At 41.6% G+C, this 27,929-nt stretch overlaps 1 protein-coding gene across 2 annotated transcripts; it reads left to right on the forward strand.

The window, feature by feature from the left end:
* The first annotated feature begins 371 nt into the window (after positions 1 to 371).
* LOC138265297 (cytochrome P450 2J6-like) lies at positions 372 to 27,611 on the forward strand. 2 transcript variants are annotated; one of them, XM_069212903.1, is made up of 9 exons: positions 372 to 1,088; positions 5,789 to 5,951; positions 7,137 to 7,286; positions 10,532 to 10,692; positions 12,501 to 12,677; positions 13,511 to 13,652; positions 14,499 to 14,686; positions 16,095 to 16,236; positions 20,964 to 27,611. In XM_069212903.1, exons 1-9 carry the CDS (start codon positions 918 to 920, stop codon positions 21,140 to 21,142), a joined length of 1,473 nt encoding a protein of 490 aa, XP_069069004.1. In that variant the 5' UTR covers positions 372 to 917; the 3' UTR covers positions 21,143 to 27,611. The 2 variants fall into 2 exon arrangements, with proteins under 2 accessions (XP_069069004.1, XP_069069005.1); XM_069212904.1 differs by having other exon boundaries at positions 10,532 to 10,656.
* Positions 27,612 to 27,929: the final 318 nt, after the last annotated feature.

Below are 27,929 nucleotides of genomic sequence, written 5' to 3' on the forward strand. Positions count from 1 at the left end.
AAATGTGGAGTATTCACATTGTTAGCAAAATGTTTGTGGTCACCTTTTCCTAAAAAGCCCGAGGTAAACATTCCTTATTTGGCACTGAGGAATCCATTTAAATGTAATTGGCCTTTTACAAGATACATTGAGATCCTGGACTGGACAGAAGCCCAGGAATAAAGCTGTGTTTAGTGCCAGAACATTTGCAAGCTCTTACAAGAGGTCACACATTAACAGGGCAGTGATGAAAGACCAAATGTCCCAACATGCGGGTGATAAGGATGCAGAACTAACTCAACTTGAACACAGCGAGGATACACGCCTTCTCTGGGGTGCTTAGAAAAAGTATAAAAGTGCAGAGAACATGGGAAATAATGAGATAGGCACGGAACATTTACTGAAATAGAAAGGGGCAGAGGTGCACAGGCTAAGCTTACATACAAGGAGATATACATTGAGGCTGGACATAAAGGAGGAAAGACAGAAAAGAGATGAGGAATTGAAAGCAGACCTAGTAAGAGAAAGAAGGTGAAACTGGGTAAAATAAAGGGTTAGCAGAAAAGGGCAAGGAAGGGGGGCAGACATTCATGGCAGAGAAAGTCATGCCAAAGAATCAGAGCGAAAGGAAGACCTAATAGAGATAGGAAGAGAGAGATAGATAGATAGATAGATAGATAGATAGATAGATAGATAGATAGATAGATAGATAGATAGATAGATAGATAGATAGATAGATAGATAGATAGATAGATAGTTAGATAGATCGATAGATAGAGAAAGGGACAGAAAGACAAGAAGAGAGGGACTGGCTAGAGAAATAGATATAAGATTAATAAATAACGAGGCATAAATTATACAATAGGGAAGAATAGCTCAGAGAAAAGTAAAAGTCCATTGTTAAGGAGAGCAGCTGGAAGCAGAGATAGGCATCCACCATGCTGATAATCACTGAGCTGTTACTTGTGCTGTTTCTCACTATCCTTATTGCACATTACCTCAAGCTGCAGTGGTCGAGGAGACAGTATCCTCCTGGACCAACCCCGCTGCCCATCCTCGGCAACCTGTGGACCCTCGGATTTGTGCTTCACCATGAGAGCCTCATTCAGGTACAGTAGACCTGCTCACAAGGTTGTTGTGACTTCTGGTGAGTGTTTAAAGTTTCCAAACTCGGGTGGTCATTCTGAGTTTGGCTGGCGGCAGAAGCCGCCCACCAAACTCAACCCGCCACCTGACCGCTAGTGCCGCCAGGACCTGCTGGCCACATTCCAAGTTCACCACAGGGCCGGTGGGCAGAAGCAGTGTTTCTGCCCGCCGGCCCTGTGGTGAAGAGGGCCTTAACATTGATGCCGTCTCAATTTAGTGGTGCAGCAGGTACAGTAGCACCCGTCACGCATTTCACTGTCCATAATTCGGGCAGTGAAATGCACGACAGGGCTGTGCATGGGGGCCCCTGTACTGTCCATGCCAAGTGCATTTGCAGGGGCCCCCAGGGGGCCTGGGCACCCCCATTCCACCAGCTTTTCCACTGCAGTGTAAACCACCATAGAAAGGCTGATGGTCCTGGCAGATTACAACTGCCAGGACCACCAGGCTGCAGGCTGACTGCAGCCTGGCGGTGTTGGCAGTATGACTGAGGCAGCTCAGCCTCAGTCAGAATGTGGCAGATCAGACCGCCATAACCGAGGCAGTCCGACAACCACCCCGAGTCTGGCGGTCTCAAGACCGCCAGACACGGAATGACCCCATCAGTGTGTAGTTTATGGTGCTCTTTACATAAATACACATTCTGATACATGGGCCTAAGAAAACGTTGTAGGCGGGACACTAGTCACAGATTATTTATGCTCTTTCTTTCACAGTGGATTGTGAACATGCACACACTCACTCACTCACACAGACAACACACACCTTTTAATCGGAATGTCTCTTCTACTGCTCAATGATAATGATACTTTTAAATGCTGCTTGGTTTTCTATGGGTGCATTCTTCAGTGTACCAAGCCTAGGGGCAGATTTAAGAGCCCATAGTGCCACATTAGCGCACCCCTGGTGTAATTGTTTGGACACTATTGCGGCACTAAAGTGGCATTTTCCCTGCGCCATATGTACAAAGTCAGGCATAATGCATGCAAGGGGGGCGTTCCCCCATTAGGGGGACAAATAAAATGGCACAAGGAATTCTAGGAAATTTCCTTGCACAATTTGTTCGGCACTTTTTTCGACACTTTTAACACTTGCTCAGAGCAGGAGTTAAAAGGGAGCATACCATTATTTATAATGGGCCCCTATGTACTCTGCAGGAGTAGCGCCAACATGTTGGTGCTATTCCTGCAGAGTACATCAATAGCGTATTGCCTCCTATCCTGCGCCATGGTGCGTCGTATTTTAAAAACGGCACACAAATGGTGGCGGTAGGGGGAGCTAAGGGGCGCAAGGAAAGTGAGTGCAATGCCATTTTCTTAAATCTGCCCTCTAGTCTTTTCCTAATCAATGCCTAGTTTTACTGCAAAGTCACCTCAATCAAACTCCTTGAAGGTGGCTTCTCATAGGCATGTTTTAAAGGTGACTCAAAATCTTGATTGCTTGCCCATGCTCTGTGCTGCTTTATTTAATTCTATTGTTAGCTTTAAAGATAAACCAACCTATTACAAGAACACGAGGAGTTTTCCTTTGCTGGTTCCGCTGGGCTTCTCCGTGCCCACGGGGAAAAGTAAGTAATCACTCCGACTAGTTAGTAATTTGATGGTTCTCCCGGGTACGTGCTTAGGTATAAACTTCTCCTAAACTAAACGACGCTCACTTTTACTACGAAGTGACCTCAGTCAAACTCTCAAGGATGGATTTCTACAGGCTCTGTTCTAGATCACCGAGGGCCTTGGTTACAAGCCGGTGCTTTCTGGCACCGAATGCTGCTCCCCCTCGCACATCACAGGTGAGCCCTCTGATTGGCAGAGCACGAGGATGACTCTTCCGGTGTTGTATTGAGGTGCTATGGATCAGCCAGAGTATTTGATCAGAGATTCATTAATATATGGATTCCTATTAATGTTATTCCAAGACAAGCGGCTGCTTATTCAAGACACTCCATACAACCACTTTCTAGGTGCCAGTTCGCGTGTACCTGTTACTTTGCCACATGCTCTTGTGATATCAACACTGTTGGGGTGTATATTAAATTAGGCCTGACTCCTTTTACCAGTGTAACTGTCCAAGTGTGAAGTGCTTATTATTTTTGCATCTGCAGAAGAGGGTTGAGGCAAATATATATTGCCCCCAGGCCTCAGTGGCATCAGATTTAGGATGCAATCTGTAGGTCTTTACATCCAGGTCTTCCTCTGTCCCACGCTCATCATTGTTCATGCTTGCTCCTATTAGAAAATTACATCCACATACAAAATACTAGATAGTCTAAAACAAACACCTGTGCCACAGGAAACGCCGTGTCAGATGCATGAGATATTCATATCCACCTGATAGTTACCACCCCACTCAAATCTGTTGGTTATTTCTGGAATTGCAAATTCCATGCCGTGTGCTGCCATCATATGTCAGAATAAATCCATTATGTAACTGTTGCTCTAGTAAAACACTCTGCTTCTTACATAATGCTGGCCTCTGGGGGGTGATAGTCAGTGTCAGTAGGCTTGTAAATGATGGGGCTAAAATGGGCCACAGATGCTCAAAGTGCAGTGATGCTGCTCAAACAGGAGGTTCTATTCCCGCCAAGAGCTGTTGCTGGGGCCAGAGTTGGTGGTACAGATTACAGGTTGTGCATGCTCAGGCAGAAGATTTACTCTCAGACTGCAGACACTTTACAAATACTTCCCAGACAGCAAACATTATCCAACCGGCTTCCACACTGCCACAGATAAGCAAACATTGCTATGCTTGCCTCTATGTTGCTTATTAAATGACCACGACAGTGTTCACATTGAACCAGTAAAGCACAGCAGACATTGCCCCACCACACAAAGAAATATAATAACAGAAAGATGTGCACACAAAGAGACGTGCAGTGCAAGCTTCCCTCACACAGTTGACGGGTAAATCACAGGCTGGAGGAATGCAGATGCCCCTCACACACAAAGCAGGAACAGCACAGACATCAGCAGGGGAATCTTCCCTCATACACAGGCACAGCAAGGCTTCAGCACACACACAATCACTCATACCATGCACAGCGTAGGCAGCAGCAATGCACACTTCTCTACTGCCCTGTGTACATGTTTTATATGAGCATCTCACAGATGCTCTCCTTCTGCGAGCACAATATCAACAACAATAAAAACAGACACCGTCTCTAGCATCATCTGACCATGAAGTCGAGGAATGGCACCAGGTTAAGATTACCTATGAGTAAATATTCAATCTGGGAATGCCCCCACACCCTGCAGCAGTGATCACATCGAGATTGAAGCCTGGGCGTGGTTAGAATCCCAAAGAGAGATTACAGCAGTATCAGAGTGCTTTGCGCTCAACCCTAAAAAGGTATATGTCTGATGAGAAGACACGAGTCAATGTAGAAGATGCTATTAAAAAAAACCTTCCATTGAGGATTTGGTTCTCCTAGGTGAAAAAGTCATATAAACAGCTCTTTGAAGTGAAATGATTGCGGTGAGGAAAATAGCATCCTTTTTTCGGCAGGTAATACGCATATTTTGGGTATAATGCAAGAGCGGATATCACCATTAAACTCATACATGATATGATCTCTATTATGAATAGACAGGGGGTGAATGTTGCTGGTGCAGAGCATGTATTTGCTGCACAGGCCTAAATCCATAGTCCACACAAGACATTCTGTTTGTACCAAGTCTGTAATCATCAGCTACCGTGTATATATGTAGCACTTGAAGCTTTAGACAAACAAGGCTTCAACCAGGACAGTGAATTACACTATATTGATGTGGCATTTTCATTCTTTTAGAAGTCTTGTAAACTTGATGTGAGAGGACCATCTCTTTGATAAACTCCTTGATGATGTTTCCAGAGCAAAGTCTTTGAGAAGTTGTATGAGGGTGTTGTTGTAAGAGTCTGGACAATGTAAGGGAAATGCATGTCTGTTTCTAGCTGCAATTAAGACCCAATTTTAATCCGGACTGGATAATTTGTGATTCATACAGCTTCTTTCATATGAAGCAAGATTTACTCCTGTAAATACATGGATAAACAGTGACTAGGCCTTGAGTAAGGCACAACTACTCATAGAAAAATCTTTCGTAATTGGACACCAAGAGAGATGTCTCCAATAAAAGTATTGATTGATAGATCTGCACCTCATTATTAGTAATGCAGATGATTCTACCCTTGAGAGATGGAGGACATATATTTTGAACTGCAGGGTGTAAAGGGAGATTTGTGATGTGAAATGAAAAAGGAGAAGAGGGTTTAGTTTAGGGAAATCTTTGGAATCCTCTGATGCCCTCTTGTATACATGAACTGTAAGCTCTGCACCTTTTAAATTGCTCGTTGTACACTCAATCATTTATACTACTCAGTTAAGACAATTTCAAATGTGATGATTGGCTAAAAGTACCTTAAATTCTCAGAAAGTAAAACAATGCATAGGAAGGGACAAGGTTTGTGTGAGCTACTGTCTTCCTGCATGGTAATCCAGCTCTACTGCCCTATATAAAGTGTCAAAAGTAGGCCGTAGCTGACAAGTCTTGTTAAGGCTGCGCAAAGTCTGCAATGGATAATAGATACCTTCCCCTTAGAGATCAGATATTGAGTTGGAAGGGTTGGTAGTTGCTCGCCTCTTGTTTGCTGTTCTATTAAATCATTTAGGTTTACTTCCCATCCCCAGCTTGCAAAGACGTATGGGAACATTTTCACCGTGTGGCTGGGCCAGAAACCAGTGATTGTGCTGAACGGATGTCAGACTATAAGAGATGCTCTAATCTCCCACTCCGAAGAGTTTGCTGGACGCCCTACAATCCCAACTTTTCATGAACTTTCAAAGGGGAAAGGTAAATAGTTCCTGCTCCACATCGGCATAATTAAGCAGCGAGAAATTGTTTTTACATAGCGCTTTATTGCGCAGTTCAGTAATTTCTAACCTCTGTACATAGTAGGAGTTATTATGATCCAATATAATGGCACTGATATTACCAACCTTGAATTACAAAAGAGTGAGTATGCTTTCCAAGTATTTGAATGTGTGATCTGCACAGCCTTTTCCAGCATCATAGGTGTAACTCACTAAGCCATTCTTCCACCCTTTGGGAGTATTAAAAAGCAGGGGTCAGAGGGCAGGAGGTGCTCTTTGTTGGGTTATGAATGGATGGAATACGCGTTGTGTAGGTATTTATGACAGCTGTAATGATTCTCTGGGTGGATATAAACAGATCCCTTTGAGGGATTGTATGACTTACTCCTGACCTGATCCTACTCATGGAGGGAAGCTTTGTGAAGTGGGTACACATTGAATGAGTGGATGGATGAAAGGACTGTGGAGCAATATCACCACAGATAATTAAGAACTAGGGCTTACATGGTGGGCAGAGGTGAACACTGCGCATGAGTTACACAATATAGTGTTCCTGCCACAGTGGCACAGTGTGTATGGTGACCTGGCTGCAATGAAGCCTTCTCCTCAGCCTTCCCCTCCAGTGGGGCAAAGATCTGTGCTCTCTCTGTCTAGGCCCATGCAGTGTGTACTACTGACAATCGTTGCAGTGGTGTTACCCTCCAAACCTACTTCTGAACTGTGACCTAGCCTTCTGAAGAGCAAGACCCTGTGCAGCGGTGGGAGCATCCATGTGAAACACTTGGGATTTAAGAGCTATCTTTCTATATATTGAACAAAAACAAAGGGAATCTATTTTGTGACCTGTGTGGCAGATATAGGGCTCCCGAATCTGCATGGAAGGAAGACACTCGTGGATGCCATGGTGTGTCAGCGACTCTGACTATCTTCAAATTTTATTTTCAGCAACTAGTAAAGGTAGTGACAGTTGCTGAATCAGTTTCAAGAAGAGAGAAAGCATGATATTTGCAGTTCAAAAATGAAAATTATTGACAGACCAGTCCATCTTGTAGCCTTTTGCATGGAGTACTTCTACTTGTACATACATTACTTCGCAGAGAAAGTCAATATATATTACTTTGAAGAGATAATTAACTAAAAATGTAACACACAATTGATTACTTAGGAGTTATCCTTTCCTCTGGACACACCTGGAGGCAGCAGAGACGCTTTGCCCTGACAACCCTGAGGAATCTCGGACTCGGCAAGAAAAGTCTAGAGGCGCGGATCCAGGAGGAGGCCAAGAGCTTGGTGGAGTTCTTTGCGATGACGAAAGGTACTTGATTTAGGTCCAGGTGCCACTTCTATGATAATTATTAAAACATCTGAGTCACACATTGGTCTTATTCAGGTTCAACTGCAGTAATGTGAATCTATTATATTTTTTTTCATTTATTTGTTAATTTGTGTAGTTTTATGTAGAGCTAGACAGAACGACAGGGACTATTAAGCACTTTACATAGAAAAGATACTACTGCATACCAGCAGCATGCAAAAGAACAGTTGTATGGGTTAGGATACGCATGAACGTTTTGAAAGCAAGGCACTTCAGTTATGAGGATAAGTAGAAATCAAGGCAAAATCTAATGAAAAGCAATAGCAAGCGGGCACCATTTACCTTTTAACATGGTCGCCGTAATCAGAGCAAGACAGAGTGGACGAGGTTAGCAGAACTGTTGTCAGTCCAGTGAAAATTCAGGACAGAACAAGTCAAAATGTGGGACTCACAAAGCTACATGGTGGCCATCTCCAAACTCAGTCCCCATCGCCAGAAAGGAGGAAGTCACACCTCTGGCAGGTCACCGACAGGTGATCTCCTCTTCCATGTCCTGGCTTTGGGTCTTGCTGGACAGTGGCCCCAGCTCTTTCAGCTGCTGGCCAGTGACTTTCACTAATCTCTGCCACCACACCAACCTCTTGTACAGTTCCTCGCCGGCACCATCCAACAGGCACAGGCCCTCAGACTATTGCATTGAAAAATAACACATTTTTGACAATGGTCTTCCATGGTCAACATGGAACATAGATGTTCTTAATCCAAACATGACAACAGGTACTTGATATAAGCAGGGATGGAAAGATACAAGGAAGGTTGAAAAACTTGAGAAGCTGGAGAAAAAAACAGCATTGGTGAAAGAAATATGGTGACCTCCTTCAGAGGACCCTAAAGCCTGACTGGTATATGGAGAAACTAGAAAATTCTTTGTGTTTGGACTATTATGTATTTATTGGCTAAGGGAGTGTTAGCTTGAACGTGGGCACTCCCATGGACCGTTGGAATTTAATTGTTCCATCGGTCCAGCTGTTCAATTTAAACCTCTCTACGGGGTGAAAGTCCTAGTAACAGAAACGTTTCTACCTCCCTGAAAAGCAGCCTATTCACCATGTTTGCTTAAGTTAGACTCGTGGAAAGATGCCATAGAAGAGATGGTAAAGTAAGGGCATTGTCTCCCTAATGAATAGGCTAGCTATGTGGGAACCCACAACTTAACATCACTTTGAAGATACAGTTCCAATGCCCACATCAGATGGTGGAAGCTCAAGCTTCTTACCCATGCACTAGTTGAATATCAGCCAAAGATTCCCATTATTTCCAATAGTATTTAGATTTTGGCAAATGGGATATCCATCACCATTGTGATGGAGTAACCAGTCTGCCAATATCTAAATCAGGCCATTAATCTTTGGTGGTAAAACACTGGCATGGCCATCAACTCAAAATAAGGAAGTTTTCTCACCATCAGAGTGGCACAGAAATTCAGTACATTTTATATCAGTATTACATGTATAAGTTAGGTGGTCATGACTTTAGCTTTCATCATTCTGTGTTTCAAAACATTCCCACAATTGAGCCGGTAATAATATTCTTTTGGATACCCTTATCTTGGATATTAATATTCAGTAGAATTTAACTCAAGAAGATATCTAATTATTCCTATGAATAATGTTGTACTACTTTAGATGACTATGACTTTTTCTTTGTAACATTTGTCCCAAGACTAGGACGATTGAGTTATTAGCACTGAAGAAGCAACTGCTCTCTTGAATCGTGTTGGCTGCTTGCTTGTCACAGTTGTTTTTAATGAAGTTATGAAAATCATGACCACAATTTGCGGACATTCTTGGATTAAAAGGACTTAAAAAAAATATATATAACAAGAATAACAATTGTGATATTTCCACCTCTAGGAGAATAAATGATGGACTGATATTCCAAGGTATGCCCTTGTGAGAGGTCTTTGGTAGGGGGCAGATTTTGTCAATTCCAGGAAATTTTGCAAAAGGTATGTGAAAATAAGCAAAATGCTAAATCAGCATTTAGGGCTATATATTAGCACTAAATTTTGCATACTTTCTGCCCAGAGGTCACCGCATTTGTATAAGCTGCAAGCGGATCTCTACATGTAGATTGCCCTTTGTGAATCAGGTACCAAGTGCCCTGTATGGCTTAAAATTTCAGTTGAACCATGTAACATACGCATTGATCAGGTAGCTACTTAATCTGTCCCATCAACACTAATGCCCACCTGTCTTATGTGGCACATCTCTCTCACCAGGATGTTAATGTAATGCTGTCAGCGGTCTCAACTGGAACAATCATACTTTCCCTAGTGTCCATTAAAGCAGTATCCTTACTTAGCCCTATCTACCACTCTACAAAACTCTGCCAAAATGAGATGCCTCAAAAATTGCCACTTTGTGTCCTGTGGCACAAACATTTTACTGCCTATCCCTGTGTCTTTTGGATATGACAGTAAAGTCTATTGACAAAATCTAGATAGGAGAGAATTAGAGTGACTTTGGGGAAGTTGTATTGAGATGCTGGCTGTTCATCATTGGTTACAGACTGTAAACAGATATACTGTTTTTGGCAAGTAGGGCATGGTTCTCTTTTGTTTGCAAATGGTTTAGTGCTCATGAACACCTAGGAACTGAGAACTGTATACAGTTTTTGTAACTCCTGTTTTCAGTGTTAAAGCTGCATTTCTGTGTGTTGGTTTATCTCTTGAATTGATTTTTGGTTACTATCCTTAATGCACTGGAACATATATATAAGGTGATCTAAATGTTTTGTTCTTTGATACAAGAAAGAAACATTCATCTACATTTCAACTCCATCTGCTTTGCACTGTATCTACGCTCAAGCCTCACACTATATCCTTTGAGCTATACCTTCACTGGTCAAGGCAAGCTACCTCTAAATTCAAGAAGGCATGGGGATCCAACTTTCCATTGCAAAGAAATTAATCAATGTCTTGGTTAGTGCCGGACACTTGGGTACTCATATCTCATTGGTAGGTTGTCCTTGCACCTGAGAGAATATAGCAATTACCCTGATAGCTAACTGAGAAAAAAGAGGAGTGTATCAAATTATTGAAATAACCTCTTAAATTATTCTGCAAAGCATTCTAGTCCACTGTTGTTTTAATCTGTTTGCTAGGTATGGTCACCCATGGGCACCACAGCTCTCTGGTTTACTATAACTTGCTCCAGTGACTTTTTTTCTTTTTTTGATCACAGGGAAAAGTCTGGATCCTTCTCCTGCGATAGTCCATTCTGTCACTAATGTGATCTCTGCTGTTATTTTTGGGCACCGCTTCTCCAGAGATGATGAAGAGTTCCATCTGCTCATTAAAGCGAATGATGTAATTACTGTCAAAATAGTCAGTGCGTGGGGCAGGGTGAGTCATAACATGACTTCATACAACCTGAACACAGAAATTTGTATGTGTGACAGGAGATAGATTACAAACAAGCTTGTGAAAGGAAGTCTGATAAAAAAGTATGTTTTATTTTATAGACAGAGAGAGAAATTTAGGAAGAAGATTAATGCCCAAATAGAGAGAAACTGATTGATGAGAAGAAGTTAAAGGAGAAAGAGAACTTGAAAAGAAAAAGAAGAGGGAGAGGAAAGTAAAACAGGAATGGAAATGGAGAGGGCGAGTAAGAGAAAAAAGAGACAAACTATGCTGAAACATGGAAGGAATAAAAACTCCAGCAGTAGATCAGAGAACGTGTGGAAGGCCAAAACAAAGGCCAAAGGCAATGATAGATACAATAAAAGAAGTGGAACACACAACCAAAGACAGAAAAAAATAGGAATAGACGTCAGATGAGAAATTGGGATAAAATATAAGTTTTAAGATGAAGAGATATAGAAGGAGATGAAGAGAGATGAATACAACTGCCACAGGATAAGCTGAGGTTTTTCTCAATCTTACCCAATTTCGCCCCAACAACTTTCTGAGATATTGATTAATTTGGATCAAACTCACAGCAGGGGGCAGTTTGTGCTTGTCAGGGAGGTTGGTGTTCTCACAGATAGGAAACTCCCCCCACAGTTGACATCATATCTGTGTTTTCATTATCAGTGATTATTTCAGCACCCTACTCTCTTACAGTGTTACGTAGGGAATTCACATAGGTGTTTGTATGTTTTGCATTATTGAACAATTAATAAACTTCAAAGCACTTCAAAATACTGTAGATGCAGCAACAGACCTTGTATCATACATTAAGACTGGACACAAGACAGTGACCAAACAGTATAGTATGATGTGTTTCTGAATTACATATGTAGGTTGAGGTAAAGGACAGATCACCACTGAAATAAAATTCACATTGAATCTGTTTAATTCCCCTTCTGATGTGTGCTTCAGTTCTTCTTCAGTTGCTACCCTGTACCTTTGCACAGTCTGTATTTTTTCATTTAGAATTTCGATCTTAGAACAGATTCTAAATTACCATCAACATAGGTGCTCTGTCACTTCTTTTTAGTGCCCTAAATTTCCTTATAGACAAATTGACTTTCACAGCAACATGATGCAGGAGACACATCTGGACACAAATAGCATATTTCTGTGGTTGTTGTGGATCCAGGCTGTGGATGGCGGGCAATAAAGGACTTAGGGGACTGGGTAAGCAGGACCAGTTGTACAATAGGCAGTGTAAGAAGGGTTCATGGGCCTAGGAAACTGGACTTTAAAGCTCAGAGGAAGAGAAGCCTCAAAGGTAATGTGAGCTGTGGCTGAGCTCTAACACAGACAATACAGCTCCTGAAAAATAAACACTAATCACAGTAGGGAATCTGAGCTCAATCTTAGCAGCTTGACTCAAACAGCAAGGCTTCCCATTGAGTATATAAAGAAGAACAAGGACTTGCATAGATTGGGTTTAATCTACGTGTTCTTGCCTAGTCCATACATAGTATCACTCTTGTATAGAGTTACTTTCACAACACATTCCTACTTATGTTTTACATTTTCTGACAATGCAGTTTCTAATTTTATTTTATCTTAAGCACGCACGCGATCAAACACGTGCCCCATGACAGTGATAAGCTTCATGCCTATCTACCCATAATCCAGAATGCATCTGTTTTAGAGGAAAACATTCAGGGAGTATCCTGCTAAGTGCCTACAATATGTTTGTAAAATCTATGATCAGAAAAGGACACTCTGCTTCATCAGTACAATACCTTTCACTGCAGCTCTTTGATGCTTTCCCGTGGCTTATGAGGCATCTTCCAGGACCTCATCAGGATATCTTCAGGAGCAATGCCTTCCTGGAAGAATTTCTGAAGAAGGAAATCCAGAGCCACAAAGCAAATGGAGCACCTGAGGAGCCCCAGGACCTGATTGATTTCTACCAAGACAAAATATCAAAAGTAAGTGTTTGCTTCTGCCATGTTGGCTGGTCTATTCAAGCTCCAGGAGTTGCTTTGTACATAGAAAACAAAGCGCTGCTAAGAAAAAATGTCATACAACAGGGATCTTTATGACTAGTTGGTTTCTCATGCAAATGGACTTTTATACTAAAATTAACGGCTGAAAAACATGTGAGTGAATATTAAAAAGACATCTGTTCACAAACTTCGATTAACCCCAGCTCTTAACTAACAAACCAACTGAGCTTTCAAAACTCTTGCACTTTAAGGTCTTAAATCAGCACCTGGTCAATTTAGTCAATAACCCTTCTTTCTCTGTAACAAGAAGTGGGCCCCTACCCTCAGCAAGCTTAGGACCTCACCTCAGTTCTCTTAGCATCAAACTGCAAAACACAGTTCCAGCAAGTCAACAAAACCCTCTTGGCAGAGAACCTTTCACAACTCTCCAAAGGAAGTGAAAGTCAATAAATATGACAATATACAGATTAAAATAATGAATAAATACACCAATCCTTCACTAATTCTATTATTCTTTCTTTCATTTCCTCTTTCTTATCTGCAACTAAGTAGATCCATTCCTCTTTTCAGAGAAAGATACTGCTCTTACCTTAAATTTACCCAATATTATCCATACCTACGATAAAATGAAATCAGCAAACTGTATAAATTCATTCTGCAATTCAATGCCCTAATTTCCATTGATTTTGTTTCATGACCAAGACCCACATGCTTTATATCATTAATCAGTCCACAAAGTGTTGATGTGATGTCTTCACAATAGGCCTGTTCAATATTTCACATTTGCTGACTTTACATATAAATATTCCATTTAGGATCCTCATGATGTTGTCTCTACATTTGATGAGCATAACATGGTCCGCCTTGCAGCTGATTTTTTTGCAGCTGGGACAGAGACCACCACCAGCACCCTACAGTGGGCATTCCTCTACATGGTGATACACCCTGAAATCCAAGGTGAGGGCTAGGATGGGTACTACAGAAAGTATTTTTCACCTTATCGTGTGGGGCTTCAGATGTATAAGGAATGGGTGTGCTCAGTAAATTACCAAATAGAATTAAAGAAATATTTTTTGGCTCATGATGTTCCACTAAGATATGGATGTTTATTTATTAAATATTTTTCTTTATGTATTGCTTACACCTGAGTTTGGATATAGTTGAGACCAATCTTTCAAACAGTGGATGTAATTGTGGATACGCAAACCCTTATCCTAAGATCCAACTCATGGGACACGCTAACAATTAGGCCCAGGAGCAGTGTAGTCCCAGTTCTACCTTTGGTGCTCCCCAGCAGAAGCCATCACTGTCTACAGAATTTAATTCAGTAGCAGGGAGTGAACGTTCTTATAAGAAAGATAGAGAAAAGTTGTAATTTCAAAGCTTTATATAAATGATGAAAGGCAAATCATAAAGAACCTGCAATAGATATAACTAATAGGAAAACGTACATATCATAAGTAAGTGCAAAGAGCTCTTAGTAAAATATGGCATAGAGTCACCTTCTTAGGGTGGGGATAGGGTCTCCTGTACATAGAAATTGACATGCCCTTTTATGCGACTTCTAACAAATACCTTCATACATACTACATGAGTCTCTGGAATTATTATATATCTATATTCTTGTTTGTCATTAGATGCAGATTGTTTAAATTGAACTGAGAGCAGGGTTGAGTTGCACTGAGATGAGCTGAAATGGGATGTGGGATGGGCTTACATTGTCATTTATCTTGCAAAAACGATAGTACTTGTAGACATTAGTGAGTTGGAATGTCACCAAATCCTGTAAATATCTCTCTGCAGGGAATGTTCAGAAAGAGCTAGATGCTGTCCTTGGACAGTCCCAGAACATTCAATATGAGGACCGGAAGAGGCTTCCCTACACCAATGCAGTGATCCATGAGATACAGCGCATGAGCAACGTTGTAGCCGTTAGCCTCTTTAGGGAGACGGTGAAGGAAACCTCATTCCAGGGGTTCAGCTTTAAGAAGGTACATATGCACCAGCATTGAGAGACCTAATGGCCATCACTGTGAGAGGAAGTGTGAATCAGACAGAGCAGGGTTGACGTCTGACAATGTATAGGCAATGCATTATAGTGAGGCAAAACACATATCATTGAGTACAAAGTTTACCATCAGGCAAGGTGCAAACACACTAACATTGTAGTACATGGTGTGAAGCTGACACTTCGGGGATCTTTTGACAAGGAAGGTAAATGCACTAGCATTGTGAAGGCAGCATATGAAGTACACATTGAAAGGTTTATCCCTGGAAATGAAATCTTTGCAATGGCAGAGGCTGCAAATTTTACCATCAGTTTAATGCAAGATACACCTCACACATGAAGTAGAGTATGACATGGACATTTACTTTTTTTAGACCTTGGCCATCTGAATTAAGGTCAAAGGGGCAGATAACTATGGAGTTGTGGGTTAGAGAAATCAACGTATTTATGCCCAAAAATTGGTGAAATAAATTAATATTCTTATCTGGCAGCTCAACAGGTTGGCTCACCTGTGATTAGAGAGACTGCCATGAGAACATCTAGACAATATCTGATCTATTTTCCAAACTATTTGCTTTACAATCTTAATTTCCTTCTGGTATTCTATGTGTATGCTTCTTTATGCATGTCATACCATGTAATTCCTGGCCCGCCTCCCCTTTTTCAGTGAACATTTCTGGTGTGACCTTTATGGCCCCTTACATTACTAAGAAGTGGCATCAAATGAAATGCATTTGTTCTCTGGAGTTCAACTTTCCCACATTTTATTGACCTGAGCACCAAGTAATGGAAAGAATCCTACCAGACAGTAACTGGCCATAACATTTCTAAAACAACTCTAACCCATTTCTACACTTGCTCTGTAAGAGGGATGTTGATGAGGGTATTCTTTAAAAATATTGTCCAACTATTCAGCTGGAGCTGTCAAAGATCTAAACACATCAAACAGATGACATTTAAAAAAGAGATCATAGTGGACATATTGGTCTAATTCCTGAGGTGCTTTACCTTACCTGGCTTCTCACAGATATTGAATTCCCCATGGATCACTATCTGTTTTGATGTTCCTTCTCAATGTTCAAGTTCATCATGTATTACCTTTGAGAATTCTCCATTGATGTTCCCAGAACTTTCATGACTCCATGGTCATCATCCCACCAAACTCTCAAGGATCATTGTCAAACTCACTTGAATGACTGTACGGGTTTTGGAATCTAGAAAGATTAAGTCCAACATCTCACCTTCTTAGAACAGACCTTAGAGCACTGACACCCACCTTGGTGAGAGTTGTACTGTAAGAAAAGGAGAAATGATAAATATTTAAATAATTTCATTAATAGAGTCATCTTGTGCCTATCATTCTAATCCAATAATCTGTTTTTTCCTTGTAGGGTTCCATCTTCGCACCTAATCTTTCATCTTCGCTGTTTGATCCTGACCACTGGGAGACACCTCACCAGCTCAATCCAGGACATTTCCTTGACAAAGAAGGAAAGTTCATGAACAAGGAGGCCTTCTTGCCCTTTTCTGCAGGTACGCCTAGTCAGGCTTTAAGAAAATTAGGATCTGATTTAGAGTGTGACAGACAGAGTAGTGTCCATCAGGCAATCAGAGGACATTACATCCTACATCTTGATGGCACTTCATCTGCCATATTTAGAAATGACTGTTGCCAAGCGTTCATCTCTGTACCTTAAAGGCAACCTCCGTCATGGCAGTTCCTTTCAATGTATTGAAACTTTGGTGGATGGCTGCTGTCAGTTTTGCTGTCCACCAAACGTTAGAATTTTTTTAGTTTTTCAGAAACAAACTACCAAGCAGGAGTTGTGTCTGAAAAATAAAAATGTAATTTCCACCACACCGTTGGATTTTTCTCCCATGGTGTAGGAGTTATTGTTTTTTTTTCCTGTCCTCGTGATAGATCTGAAATTATAGGCATTACTCAAAATAGGGTGAATGACATAATGTTCTTTCTCCAACAACCCCCTACTCTGTTGGGTCAGTAGAGGAAGGTTTCCATCACTGAAGCCAACAGGGCACCGAGATGGCATACTTAGGGTCCACCGCCCTGTAAAAGAGCTGGGTGAACAGAGGGTTTGGTGGACAGAGTACACCATTGCATTTGCGACAGAGACCCTGTTGCTAAACTCTAAATCAGGCCCCTAATGTATTGTGATCAAGTAATGTCATCCTCCGCCTTCCAGCACCCTCCTTTTAAACAAATAAATCTCCGTGACTAGTTTAAGGTTTTAGTTTTCCTTCTGAATTAAAGAAGGTCAGAGGTGAGTAATACATGTAATATCATAGGAAAGACCACCACAGTCTATCAAAATACTTAAACATTTGCAGAAATAGATTTGAGTCCTGGTCCAAGGTGTAAAGAGTATGCATTCCTTTCAAACAGGTCCAATAAGTGCTAGTACACATCTGTACTTGCTGTTGACATCACACTTCTTAATAAATTCCATTCTTGCAGCTTTGTCCCTTTTGTTTATACGTATGTCTGCATAGTACTTCCCTCCCCAGCTAAACTCCAGCAACATTTACGCTATACATACATACACAAATGCTGCTTTCTTCCGGGCATGTTTCACATGTGGGGGAGACATCACACAAAAAAATGCCTTCACCCCTACACTGCTCTGGGGCAGGTACATTCATTCCCATCCTTGAGAAGCATTCATGGAGGAATATGTGCCCTAAGAGTTGAGGAGTATGACTAATGTCCCACCCTCTCTCTGATTTGCCTTGAGGTGTGGCTCGTGGAGGTCCACATTTATACATGGGACAGCTAATAGCTTAGTCCTCTATTTTCTCCAGGTGTGGCTAGGGGTGGGGATTTGTAGACCATCCCTGCTTTTCTCAAGGTGTGGTAGTACTACTGAGGGAACAGAGATACCACAGGTCCAGTTTTCTACTCCGCAATGTTACTCTTGTATTCTGAGTTCTTGATGCTGGAATGATGTACGGCTGGTAATCCTAAAGTTCCAAACTGAGAACTTGGAATGTTGCTATTTCTCACAACACACACTTAACTAGGTTTTACATAGTACAAAGAAAACTGGCAGGTATGCAGTAATTTTGGTATGCAGTACTCTTCCTATCCTACCAGCCTTCCTTCTCAACTCTGAAGGGATGTTTGCTGTGCTTCTCCAAGAGAATTCTATCACTAAACTCAAAAAATCTCTAATTATTCATGGTCGCTCTTCTGCTTTTAAACTGTTTCCAGTTTTCCCCAACATTCGTTCAAGATTCAGGCAGTCTGAGTGATTTGTGAAGATGTGAACATGCAACTTAAAGATGTTTTCAAAGTATTAAAAAGGTAGATGATTAAAATATATTGCTCTTAGATGGTTTGTGCTGGACAAAATTATAGCAATGCCTATTCTTAAGAGGACCATTTTCCCCACTAAAAACGTTTTTGAGAAAAGACCTGAGAGGTCCAAGAGAGGACATCATAGCACAAAGGGGCATATTTATTGAAATATCACACAGAAGAAGATGGTAAGCAAAGTTGATGTGCTACGTTTCAAGAAGGGGAGGCCACTCAACAGTGCCATAGCTACTAAGTTATGGAGTGCTTCAGCTCTCTCTCTGCACTGGCGCACTGGAGGCTTCCTAGACCATCGTGTAAGGGTCCCTGTTACAAGCAAGATAGTTTTAGTGCATTACCTTCCTACAGAAAAACTATCTTCCTAAGCATATTCATATTTCTTTGTGTGCTGCAGAATGCAGCACACCTGGTTCAGAGGAAGTAACAAGGAGAAATAACATTTCTCCTTGTTATCCCTCAGTTAAGTGAACCGTTTTGATGAAAACCCTGGTTTACAAGTCTTTATAAATCTGGATTTACATCAAAATACATGGATGGAAGCATGGGAAAGCCCATGTTCCGCCCATCTAAAGTCTACCAAGGAAAAGTAACACAAGGCGGTGCTATGCGCTACCGTGCAGTATCTTTATTTACTAATCCACTCAAAGTCACTAAAATCTGCTTTGCATTGCATAGTAAATACCAAAAAGGTTTTTGCATCTGGGCTGTGCCATGAAAGTTACACAAATGCAATACAAAATAATAGTAAATATCGGCCAAAATGCAGATGTAGAGAGATGCCTCCCTGCATTCAAAGCATTTATTTGCAGTTATTGAACTATGTAGAGAGATGCCTCGTTGAATTCAAAGCTGTTTGGAGTTATGACACTGTAGCCTCCCCCTTCTGTGCCCATATCAATCAATCAATCAATCAATCAGTCTATTTATAAAGCGCACTACATCCCCGTGAGGGTTTCAAGGCGCTGGGGGATGGGGTGCTGCTACTGCTCGAAGAACCAGGTCTTGAGGTGTCTTCTGAAGGTGAGCAGGTCCTGGATCTGTCTTAGGTCAGACGGAAGGGTGTTGCAGGTCTTGGCGGTGAGGTAGGAAAAAGATCTGCTGCCAGAGGATTTGCGCCGGATGTGGGGGATGGAGGCGAGGGTGAGGTTGGCAGAGCGGAGTTGTCGGGTGGGGGTGTAGAAGCTGAATCTATTGTTAAGGTAGGCTGGTCCACGAGGCGGTTGGCGCAGTTGTTGATCCATAGCCTGAGGTTGTGGGTGGCGATGTCAGGTCGGTGGGGTCGGTGGGCAGTTTCTGGGCTAGGCTATTGGTCAACTGATCTTCAGTGACTTTGCTCCAGCGTAGACAGGGTGGTTGCTCGATGAGTTGATGTTTGGTTTGTTTCTTGAAGGTGAAGTGGATGCAGTGGTGGTCGGTCCAGTAGAGTTCGGTGGTGTGATTGAAGGTGACGTGGTCACTTGTGGAGAAGATGGGGTCTAAAGTGACCAGCTGTGTGGGTGGGTGCGTTGACAAGCTGTCTGAGGCCGAGGTTGGTGAGGTTGTCGATCAGGGTGGTGGAGTTGATGTCGTTATTGTTTTCGAGGTGGAAGTTCAGGTCCCCGAGGAGGATGTAGTCCGTAGAGGCGAGTGTGTGGGTGCTGGCAAGGTCGGCGATGGTGTTGCTGAACAACGCCCTGGGTCCAGGAGGTCTATAGATGAGCATTCCTCTGAGGGTGGTGTTGGGGTCGGTGTGGATTTGAAAGTGAAGGAGTTTGGCGGAGCTGAGGGAGTCGTCCAGGTGGGTGTTGACTTCGAGGGTGGCCTTGTGGACAATGGCTATGCCTCCTCCAGTTCTGTTGTTCCGGTCTCTGCAGGAGATCTTGTACCCGTCCGGGATGGCTATGGCGATGTCAGGCACTGAAGAGTCGCTCCACCAGGTTTCGGTTAGGAATGCTACATCGGGGGTGGAGGAGTCGAGCAGGTCCCAGAGCTCGGTGCGTGCTTACGTGCGTAGCGAGTGTTTAGGAGTATGCAGCGGAGGTCTGGGGAGGTTTATGGGCTCTGACGCAGGTGAAGCTGCAGTTGCGGCAGGAGAAGTGTCTGTGTGTGCTTTTCGGCGTGGCCTGGAAGCAGGTTGTGTCTCGACCGGTGTTGAGTGCGAGGAGGGTGCTGGAGTCGTAACGGAGGCTGGTGATGTGGCTGTTGCGGGGTCCAGGGGTTCTGGCGCTGGGCGTGGTCCAGGGGCGGACTGGCGCGGACGGGCTTGCCTCTGGTGCACCTGCGGCGTGGTCGCGCAGTGACCGCCATTAAGAAGGGAGGGGGAGCAGCTGGGAGGCGGGAGGCGCGGGCGAATGGGGGCGCGGGGAGCAGGAGAGAGCAGAAAAAGTCGCATAACTGGGGAAAAGTTAAAAAGATGAAAAAGACAAAGAATGAAAAAGCAGAGAAAAGTAGAATAAGAGATGCAAGAATGCCGGAAAGAAAGTCCAAAGATCGCAGAAAAATGGACAGAGCAGAAGAAAACCAGAGAAAACACTCTAGCGGATCGGGTCCAGGAGGGCCTCGATCCCTTGAAGCAACGAGGGTGGGGAAGGGGAAACACAGGCACGGCTCGGTGGTGCTGTGCGCGCGGGAAGTGTTTCACCGGGCCAAAACAGGTCATATGCACCTTTGCACCCCACGTCAGGAGTATTCCTTCTCTTATGTTACTGCAGATTATGGGCCTGATTTAGATTTCGGCAGACGGGTTACTCCGTCACAACAGTGATGGATAGCTGGTCCATCAAAATATAAATCCTGTTATATCCTAGGAGATTTATATTTTGGCGGATGGCTATCTGTCACTGAGTAACCCATCCACCAAAATCAAATTCAGGCCCTTTGTCTGTTAAACATTGCATGCGGCTGATTAAGAGAAACAACTCCAACTTTTTTGTTCTTCCTCTTACAGGACACCGTGTGTGTTTGGGCGAACAGCTGGCCAGAATCGAGCTCTTCATCTTCTTCACAAGCCTCCTCCGGGCTTTTATCTTGCGGCTACCAGAGGGGGTGAAGAATGTTAACATGGTCCCTATTTTCAGGGGTACACTGCAGCCACAACCATATCGGATCTGCGCTTTTCCTCGCTAGGCAGAAAAGGCCACTGGACAGAAGAAAGGGCCCATAATTCAGAATTGTGTTAGGTACAGTATCAATGTCCTCCTGGTGCCATCTTATAACTGCCTACAAGAGCTGTATGTTCATTGAAGCACTTTTACTCCATCAATAACCATATTATTTTGCTAAAGTATTCAGCACTTCTGTAAAATATATGATTTCAGCCACCTACATTTTACAAGCTCAGGTGACCTTCCATGAGTTAGAACCTGTAACTATGTCAGGTCCTCTGACAAACTGTTACAGAATCTCTCATTCTTCAAGCTTGAGCGTAACTGCTCTTCCCCTGTCATTGCAAGTGATATGGAAGAGAGTCCTCAGTTAACTGAAATCCTCAAATAATCGCCAATTACGAGAGCTTCAAGAAGAAACAACATGATCAGTAAGAAGTCTTCAACACAATATGGGGCATATTCACAACCCTTTGAGGATTTATCTTGGGGAAGATGATGGAAGAGAGGCTGGGATTAACACAGTGGATCTTCTGCAGCTAAAGGAAGAAATGAAAGATGAACTCCATGGTCAGAATGAGGACATTGCCCACACCTAGGTCACTTCTCAGTTACATCTTGATTTTTATGTTGGGGCTGGCAAAAATCAGTGCAGTGTTTATTCTTGTATGTTCATGCACTTCTTGTGAACTGTTTTTTTTTTTTATAAAATACATTTGTATATCTTTACACTTCCCTGTCATTGATTTGATGATTACGGCTTTGTGGCATCACTAAGCTCTGTTCTGTAAACTATAGAAATGCACTCAGCATATGGGCACTTGGATCATGGTGGAGAGGATGCAGCTTATGTGCCTTCTGTCACTGGGCATAGGTGGGCGTAGCGGTGTGGAACGTATTCTCAGCTTTTTTTTATTTATGTACAAGTGTTTAGTGGTTACTCACAGAAAGTTATGAAGAGTACTTTCCTAAAGGAATGCATTAGTGGGTAGAGTGGAAAAAGAGCAGGTCATGGCATAAAGAGAGCTAGAGAGAAAAACTGTGGAGTTATGGCAAGGCACAATATAAAGAGCAAGTGGTTATGGCATGTCACAAGAGGGTACAGTAAATAGAGGGAGCAGGTTGAGAGGTAGGGAAGGTAGTGTGAGGAAGCAGGAAGGAGTGGAGCAGATTGGGAGTGACCTTAATAACAGATTTGGGGTAAAGAGCTGCTTCAGATAAAGGGTTTAAAGTGGGGGTGTAAAGAAACACTTTCAAGGGGAGACGTGATCAAGGCTTCTTTAGCGGTCCATTCTTACCACTGATGCACAACAAACCAAATCACCTGCTGTCAGAAATTCACATCAATAACTAACAGCAATATTGCCCAAAGGGCATGTGATGTGGGCACCTCCTATCTCCACCTTGTCTTTGGTTTGAGAGTGGAATTACATGGACACTGATCTTGTTATAGAATTAAGAGGAAGCTTGCAAAACCTATGTAGCGCCTGTCTCTGATTTTCTTATCACACTAGAGTTATACCTTCTAGTTATTTGTAAATGAAATGACAAAACTGCTCAAGTGTATTTTTTCTACAGTTGAGTTGTGGCATTATAATGCCTGTTGCCACAGCTAGCAGAGATTGTGGAAGGCAGATCATAGAGCACAATTATATCTTCAGATTTGCACAAAGAAAAATAAAACTGGCATTTCTTTCTTCTGATTTGTTTTACTAAAGGAATTGATATATTTGTGGCAGCAGTTTTTATGTTTTGCATAATATAAGGCATCACACGAAATTGTATTTCTACACATTCTGTGCTACAGCATTGAGGTGTAAAATACTTTCCTTCTAAGACATACATCTTATAGAAATATGCACACTCAAATAGTCTTAAATTAATGCCTACAAAAGAATGTATATATACATACTAAAATCAATCAAATTCACCATACAGCATCTTCTTTAAAACAATTCAAATACAATACAGAACATCATTCACTAAAATCATTCAAGTTCATCATGCATTTCAAGCTTCCCTAGTTGCATTACCATAATCATTGCTCAACATGTATAGAAATAATGCAAAGCAACTCATAGGGCCTGAGGAATCGGTTTTCCTGCTACTGTCTTTATGAGTTGATCAAAGGACAAACCTCCTGTATCGCTGATCAAATCACCACAGAGAATTAATGGTGCTTAAAAAGCACAGTTCTTACCTGCATCATGTACCTATTGCATTTCAGATTCCAGGAGAAGGTAATACCTACATTATCTGCTCTAAACAGGAAGTATTCAAATACCAGGAAAATGGCTTTAGCCTCCCTGTTTGAAAAAGCTCCTGGCCTTTATTTTATCCACATTAACAGTTAGTGAATTCTTCTCACGGTGGGCATATAAGACTTTCAACCTCTATGTCAAGCCTATAGGTGTAAGACCCATCAAGACCAAGTCATCTGCATACATAAGGCAATGAGTATGTGCCCCACTGATCTTAGAGGAGAAAGAGTCCATAGACCCTACCCCTCATCCTTGTCTTAAACCAATATTCAGTGGGATGCAATCCATTACAATTTCCAGCCCATCTGGGTCATTCTGAACCCAGCTGTTTACATGTAAAAGTATACCCTTGCTTTTCCTTATCTAAACATGGGTGTTGGGGAATTCTCCATCTAGCATTAGAGGTATTTGCATTCTGCATTAAATACCCTATTTTCCTCCCTCCTGTTGAACCTATATGCGGGGGCAAGGGGTAATTTTTCACGAGGTCCCGCACTTCAATAATCAGCCTACATACCACTCTATCCCATTGCTCCCTGCTGCTACAGAATCTTAGTATCTGACATATTAAAATGATTCTCATACTCTTCTGCAACAAATTACTAATTGATTATGGTATATTCAGTTTTGCACAAAAGATCCTATTAATATCCTTCATATCTACAAACATCCCCTTTCTTTCCAATGAAAGGACAAAACACCAAGGATTTAAGCAGTTTGTGTGGAGGGTGATACTATACCCAGTCATTATAAGGAGAAATGTACCACCTGCTGTACATTATATGGATAGGGTTAGTCACTTCAGAGTCCGTGACCTTATAAAAGAACTCACCCAGCGGCCTTGTTCCTCTATTTTCATGCAACTTCTTTTAATGTAGGACCGAGATAATTCAACACATATGAAATGTTACATTGATGAGAGGCTTTGATGGTATCATTACTCATTGATCTGGAAATTAAACTGAGGCAATGAGGACATCTAACGCCTCTTCACCAGTTAGCTCCACCCATGTGACCTCTAAGTAACACAATATTTGACACAAAGAAAGCAGGAGGCGCATGTTCACACAAAAACACTATTGGTACACCTATATCCTACAGTGAGTTTCAGAATGATTTATCTTTGCTAACATATAACTTGAACCAAACAGGCCATCTGTAAGAAATCAATAAAATCCTTGAAAATGTGTACAGATCCTCCTTCGACCAAAACTAAGTTAGACAAATTTGCAGGTGACATGCACGTTATCTCCTTACCACCTCCTGAATGGGATTTCACAGTTTTCTGACCAAGTCTGCAACATTTCAGATCAGTGTTTACTTCACGTTTTCACTCTCCCATTTGTACCAAAATCTATCCAAGGGTCGCACATTAATGCTGGCTTTTTTGGGGGATGTTTTGTTCTGGGCTAAGTTCAGTATCGTCTTATTTCTAGGGATATTGTAGTTTACTTTAAGTCAGGGATATTATCAGACAAATCTCTAGTTGTATGAGAATTGTTTATGATAAAACTATGTTACCCCGAAATCTGCTTTTGTATCAATCGTGTATTAAGGTGCGAACTTAACTGCAATGCTAGAGATCAGCTAGTGGCAATACTTGAAAAAGCTAGCAGTGCATAGGCACTATCCCTGATTTAGAATTTAAGGTCATGATTATGAGTTACATGGAATATCTGGAGTGGTAAAGTCACACTAGGATTTACTGTTACTCAGTAGTAATATCACCCATAGGAAACGTAGCTCTATTAAGTATTTTTTCCATGTCGTATAGAGGTGATTTTAGAGGGTGTGATTTTATTGCACCCTGTTTTAATGTATATGGTTTTCTGACCAGTAAAAATGATTGATAAAAGTGCATGGGCAATTACACTATGTCAGCAGGAAATGAAATATAAACAATAGAAAGTGCTTCCTAGCTCATTGACAGTTCACAGGAAATACATTTGTTCAATTAAAATAATAATTACTTTTTCCTAAAAGCAATCCTCATTTCCTTCACTATCCACTTTGTGGATTTGCAATCCATTATAATCCCACAAAACAGCTGTACATCTATTCATCCTATTCATCTTTCAAGCATGGCTTTTGAGAGAATCTGAAAGTTTACATTTAATGATCTTGAATTGCACGTGCTTGTGGAGTAGTCAAAGAGGAGGCACATCTAACAGATCATTTGGTCTCAAAGAGCAGTGCCACAAAAAGATCAAAAGTCTTCAACGAAATAGCAGTTAAGGCCAGTTCTGCATCTGCACACCCAAGGACTGGATAAATGCAAAAATGATTCCAAGACCTCAGATGTTCAGTTCATGACTTGCTATTGGAGGTCAGACATGAGAGCTTGGAGGCTGGTGGGAGACCTGCTACAGAACTAAGTTTACCTTCCTGGGAGGAGCATCATAAAAATAATCAGCACTGAGGAAATAGAAAGTGGAACAGAAGCTGGAGGTGTAGATGAATCATGGAAGTACCATATAACAAAACCCATATGTATTTACAGCAGTACAACAAATAGGCCTCATGGCATGCTAAAATTTCATAATTGAGGTTTTCAAGCCAACTAAAAACATTCAAAATAATGACAAATGAAATTGAATTTGCAGAGACAATAGAATAAATGTAAATATTTATGGTATGGTATTCAGAGACTATAAACAAATAGTAAAGAAGTTATTACCCTTTGGCAGGAAACACTATATAGGAATGCTTACATCTGCCCTCTACAAGTTACGTCTACTGCCACTACCTAGAATGCCCCAAAACATAAAGTGTGCCAAAGAAGTGTGTTCCACAATTGCTACAACAACCGTTTCTGTTACTCAACCAGCAACAAACCATCTGTCATCTCAAGCACTGTGGCTTCAATCATTCTATTGAAACCTACTGCTTCAACTGATGAAATAACACACAGACAGTTTGTTTCTGGAATAGTGACCCCCTATTCAAATTCGTCAGACAAGTACAGATGCCACTGTCACGAATACCTGACTGTAAGGAAATGCCTCTTTTTGCACGTTCTCCCCACATTTTTGGACTGATGCTGCTGGTGTTTTGACTCTGAGAGTTCACTGAGGTCTGCTAACCAGACCTCAGTACCAGTGTTCTAGCTCCGTACAAAGAGTATATTGAATTGGCCATACCCAATTGGCAAGTACTGGCTTAATTATAGGTTTTAGGTATGTGATGCCCAAGGGTACCAAGGGCATGCAAAGCTGAGCGTCCAACCAGGGATGCAGCACTGATTGTGCCACCCTGTGTATGACAAAGTACAAAATGGCTCCCAGCCTGCCACTGCAGACTGGAAGAGCAGTAATCACACAGCTAGTTTGACTTTGCCATTAAAACTAATAACAAGGCCACCACATACTTAACAATATATGTAAGTCTCCTGTACGGAAGGCGTTTAGACCCCTATGGCAGGGGGCTGTGTTTTTATAAGTATGACATATATTTTTCATATGTCTTAACAGCAACACTTTAATGTCGTTCTGCTGGGGAAAAGTTAGCAGCCCCATCGGCTCACACAAGGTTACCCGCTGGCATCACAGACTGGCTAACTCCTGATTGAGACTACCTGACTGAGTACTGTAAGGTATCAAATTAATCATGGTATTAAACCTGACCTGATGCCCAGGTTGAATTTATTAATTTTCAAGTATCCAATTTGGTCATAAAATTGTGACAAGCCTTGGTAATAAACCTGTTCTTTATTAATGAAACCATTTTACTTAAGAATGTTTGGCTCAAGGTTGGAGCATGAGTTTGAACATACACCTTTGTTTCTCTTTCCTTGATGTATTAAGTGTAGTGGCACCTTGACACCATAAACACTATTGCTTGATACTACTCATATTCATCTGTTGCCCAGTGAGGTCACTGGGTACCACACATCTCTCTATAGTGAACTGATTCTCACATGAACAATTGACGGCACTATAATGTTTGAAAAGCCCATGGATAATCTTGATTTAAGAGGTATACACCAATATCTTGACTTCTTTTGACACAAAATAGAGGGATATGTGTCTTTTTTTACAAGTTTTCAGATTTGTGTCTTATATTTGTTAAGAAATATGTCTAACCACTATGGACAAATTGGTCCTAAAATATGGTTTTGATAGGTTAAAAATGTCTTGGCTGAGTTTTAATTGTATATGTTTTTGAATGATGGTGTACAGATATGTTTTGTATATATAATTTTGTGGGTTTTTTTAAAACAAAGGGGATTTGCTGATGTTTTAGCAGTCTGAATGAATTTTGATAAAATAAATGTAAGATTGAAAACAAAGTTAAATGGTTGCTGAGCTTGATTCAATTCAATACCTTTTTTCCAAGAATCATTTTGTTACACACAAATTTGTTTTGTGCTTCACCAACACATTTAAGTTTTTGTTTGAGGAATTTTCTTTCAAACTATTGTCTCATATTTCTTGATTTCATGTTGAATCTACTGTCGCAATTGAAGTAATGTAACTTTTAGAAAGTTGCCACTCTGTGATCTAGCTAGTCCAGTAGCCTTACGCAGGCACTGGGTATTAGAGAGCCTTC

Source organism: Pleurodeles waltl, chromosome 11 (assembly GCF_031143425.1).
Source record: "Pleurodeles waltl isolate 20211129_DDA chromosome 11, aPleWal1.hap1.20221129, whole genome shotgun sequence".
Classification (NCBI taxonomy): Eukaryota; Metazoa; Chordata; class Amphibia; order Caudata; family Salamandridae; genus Pleurodeles; species Pleurodeles waltl.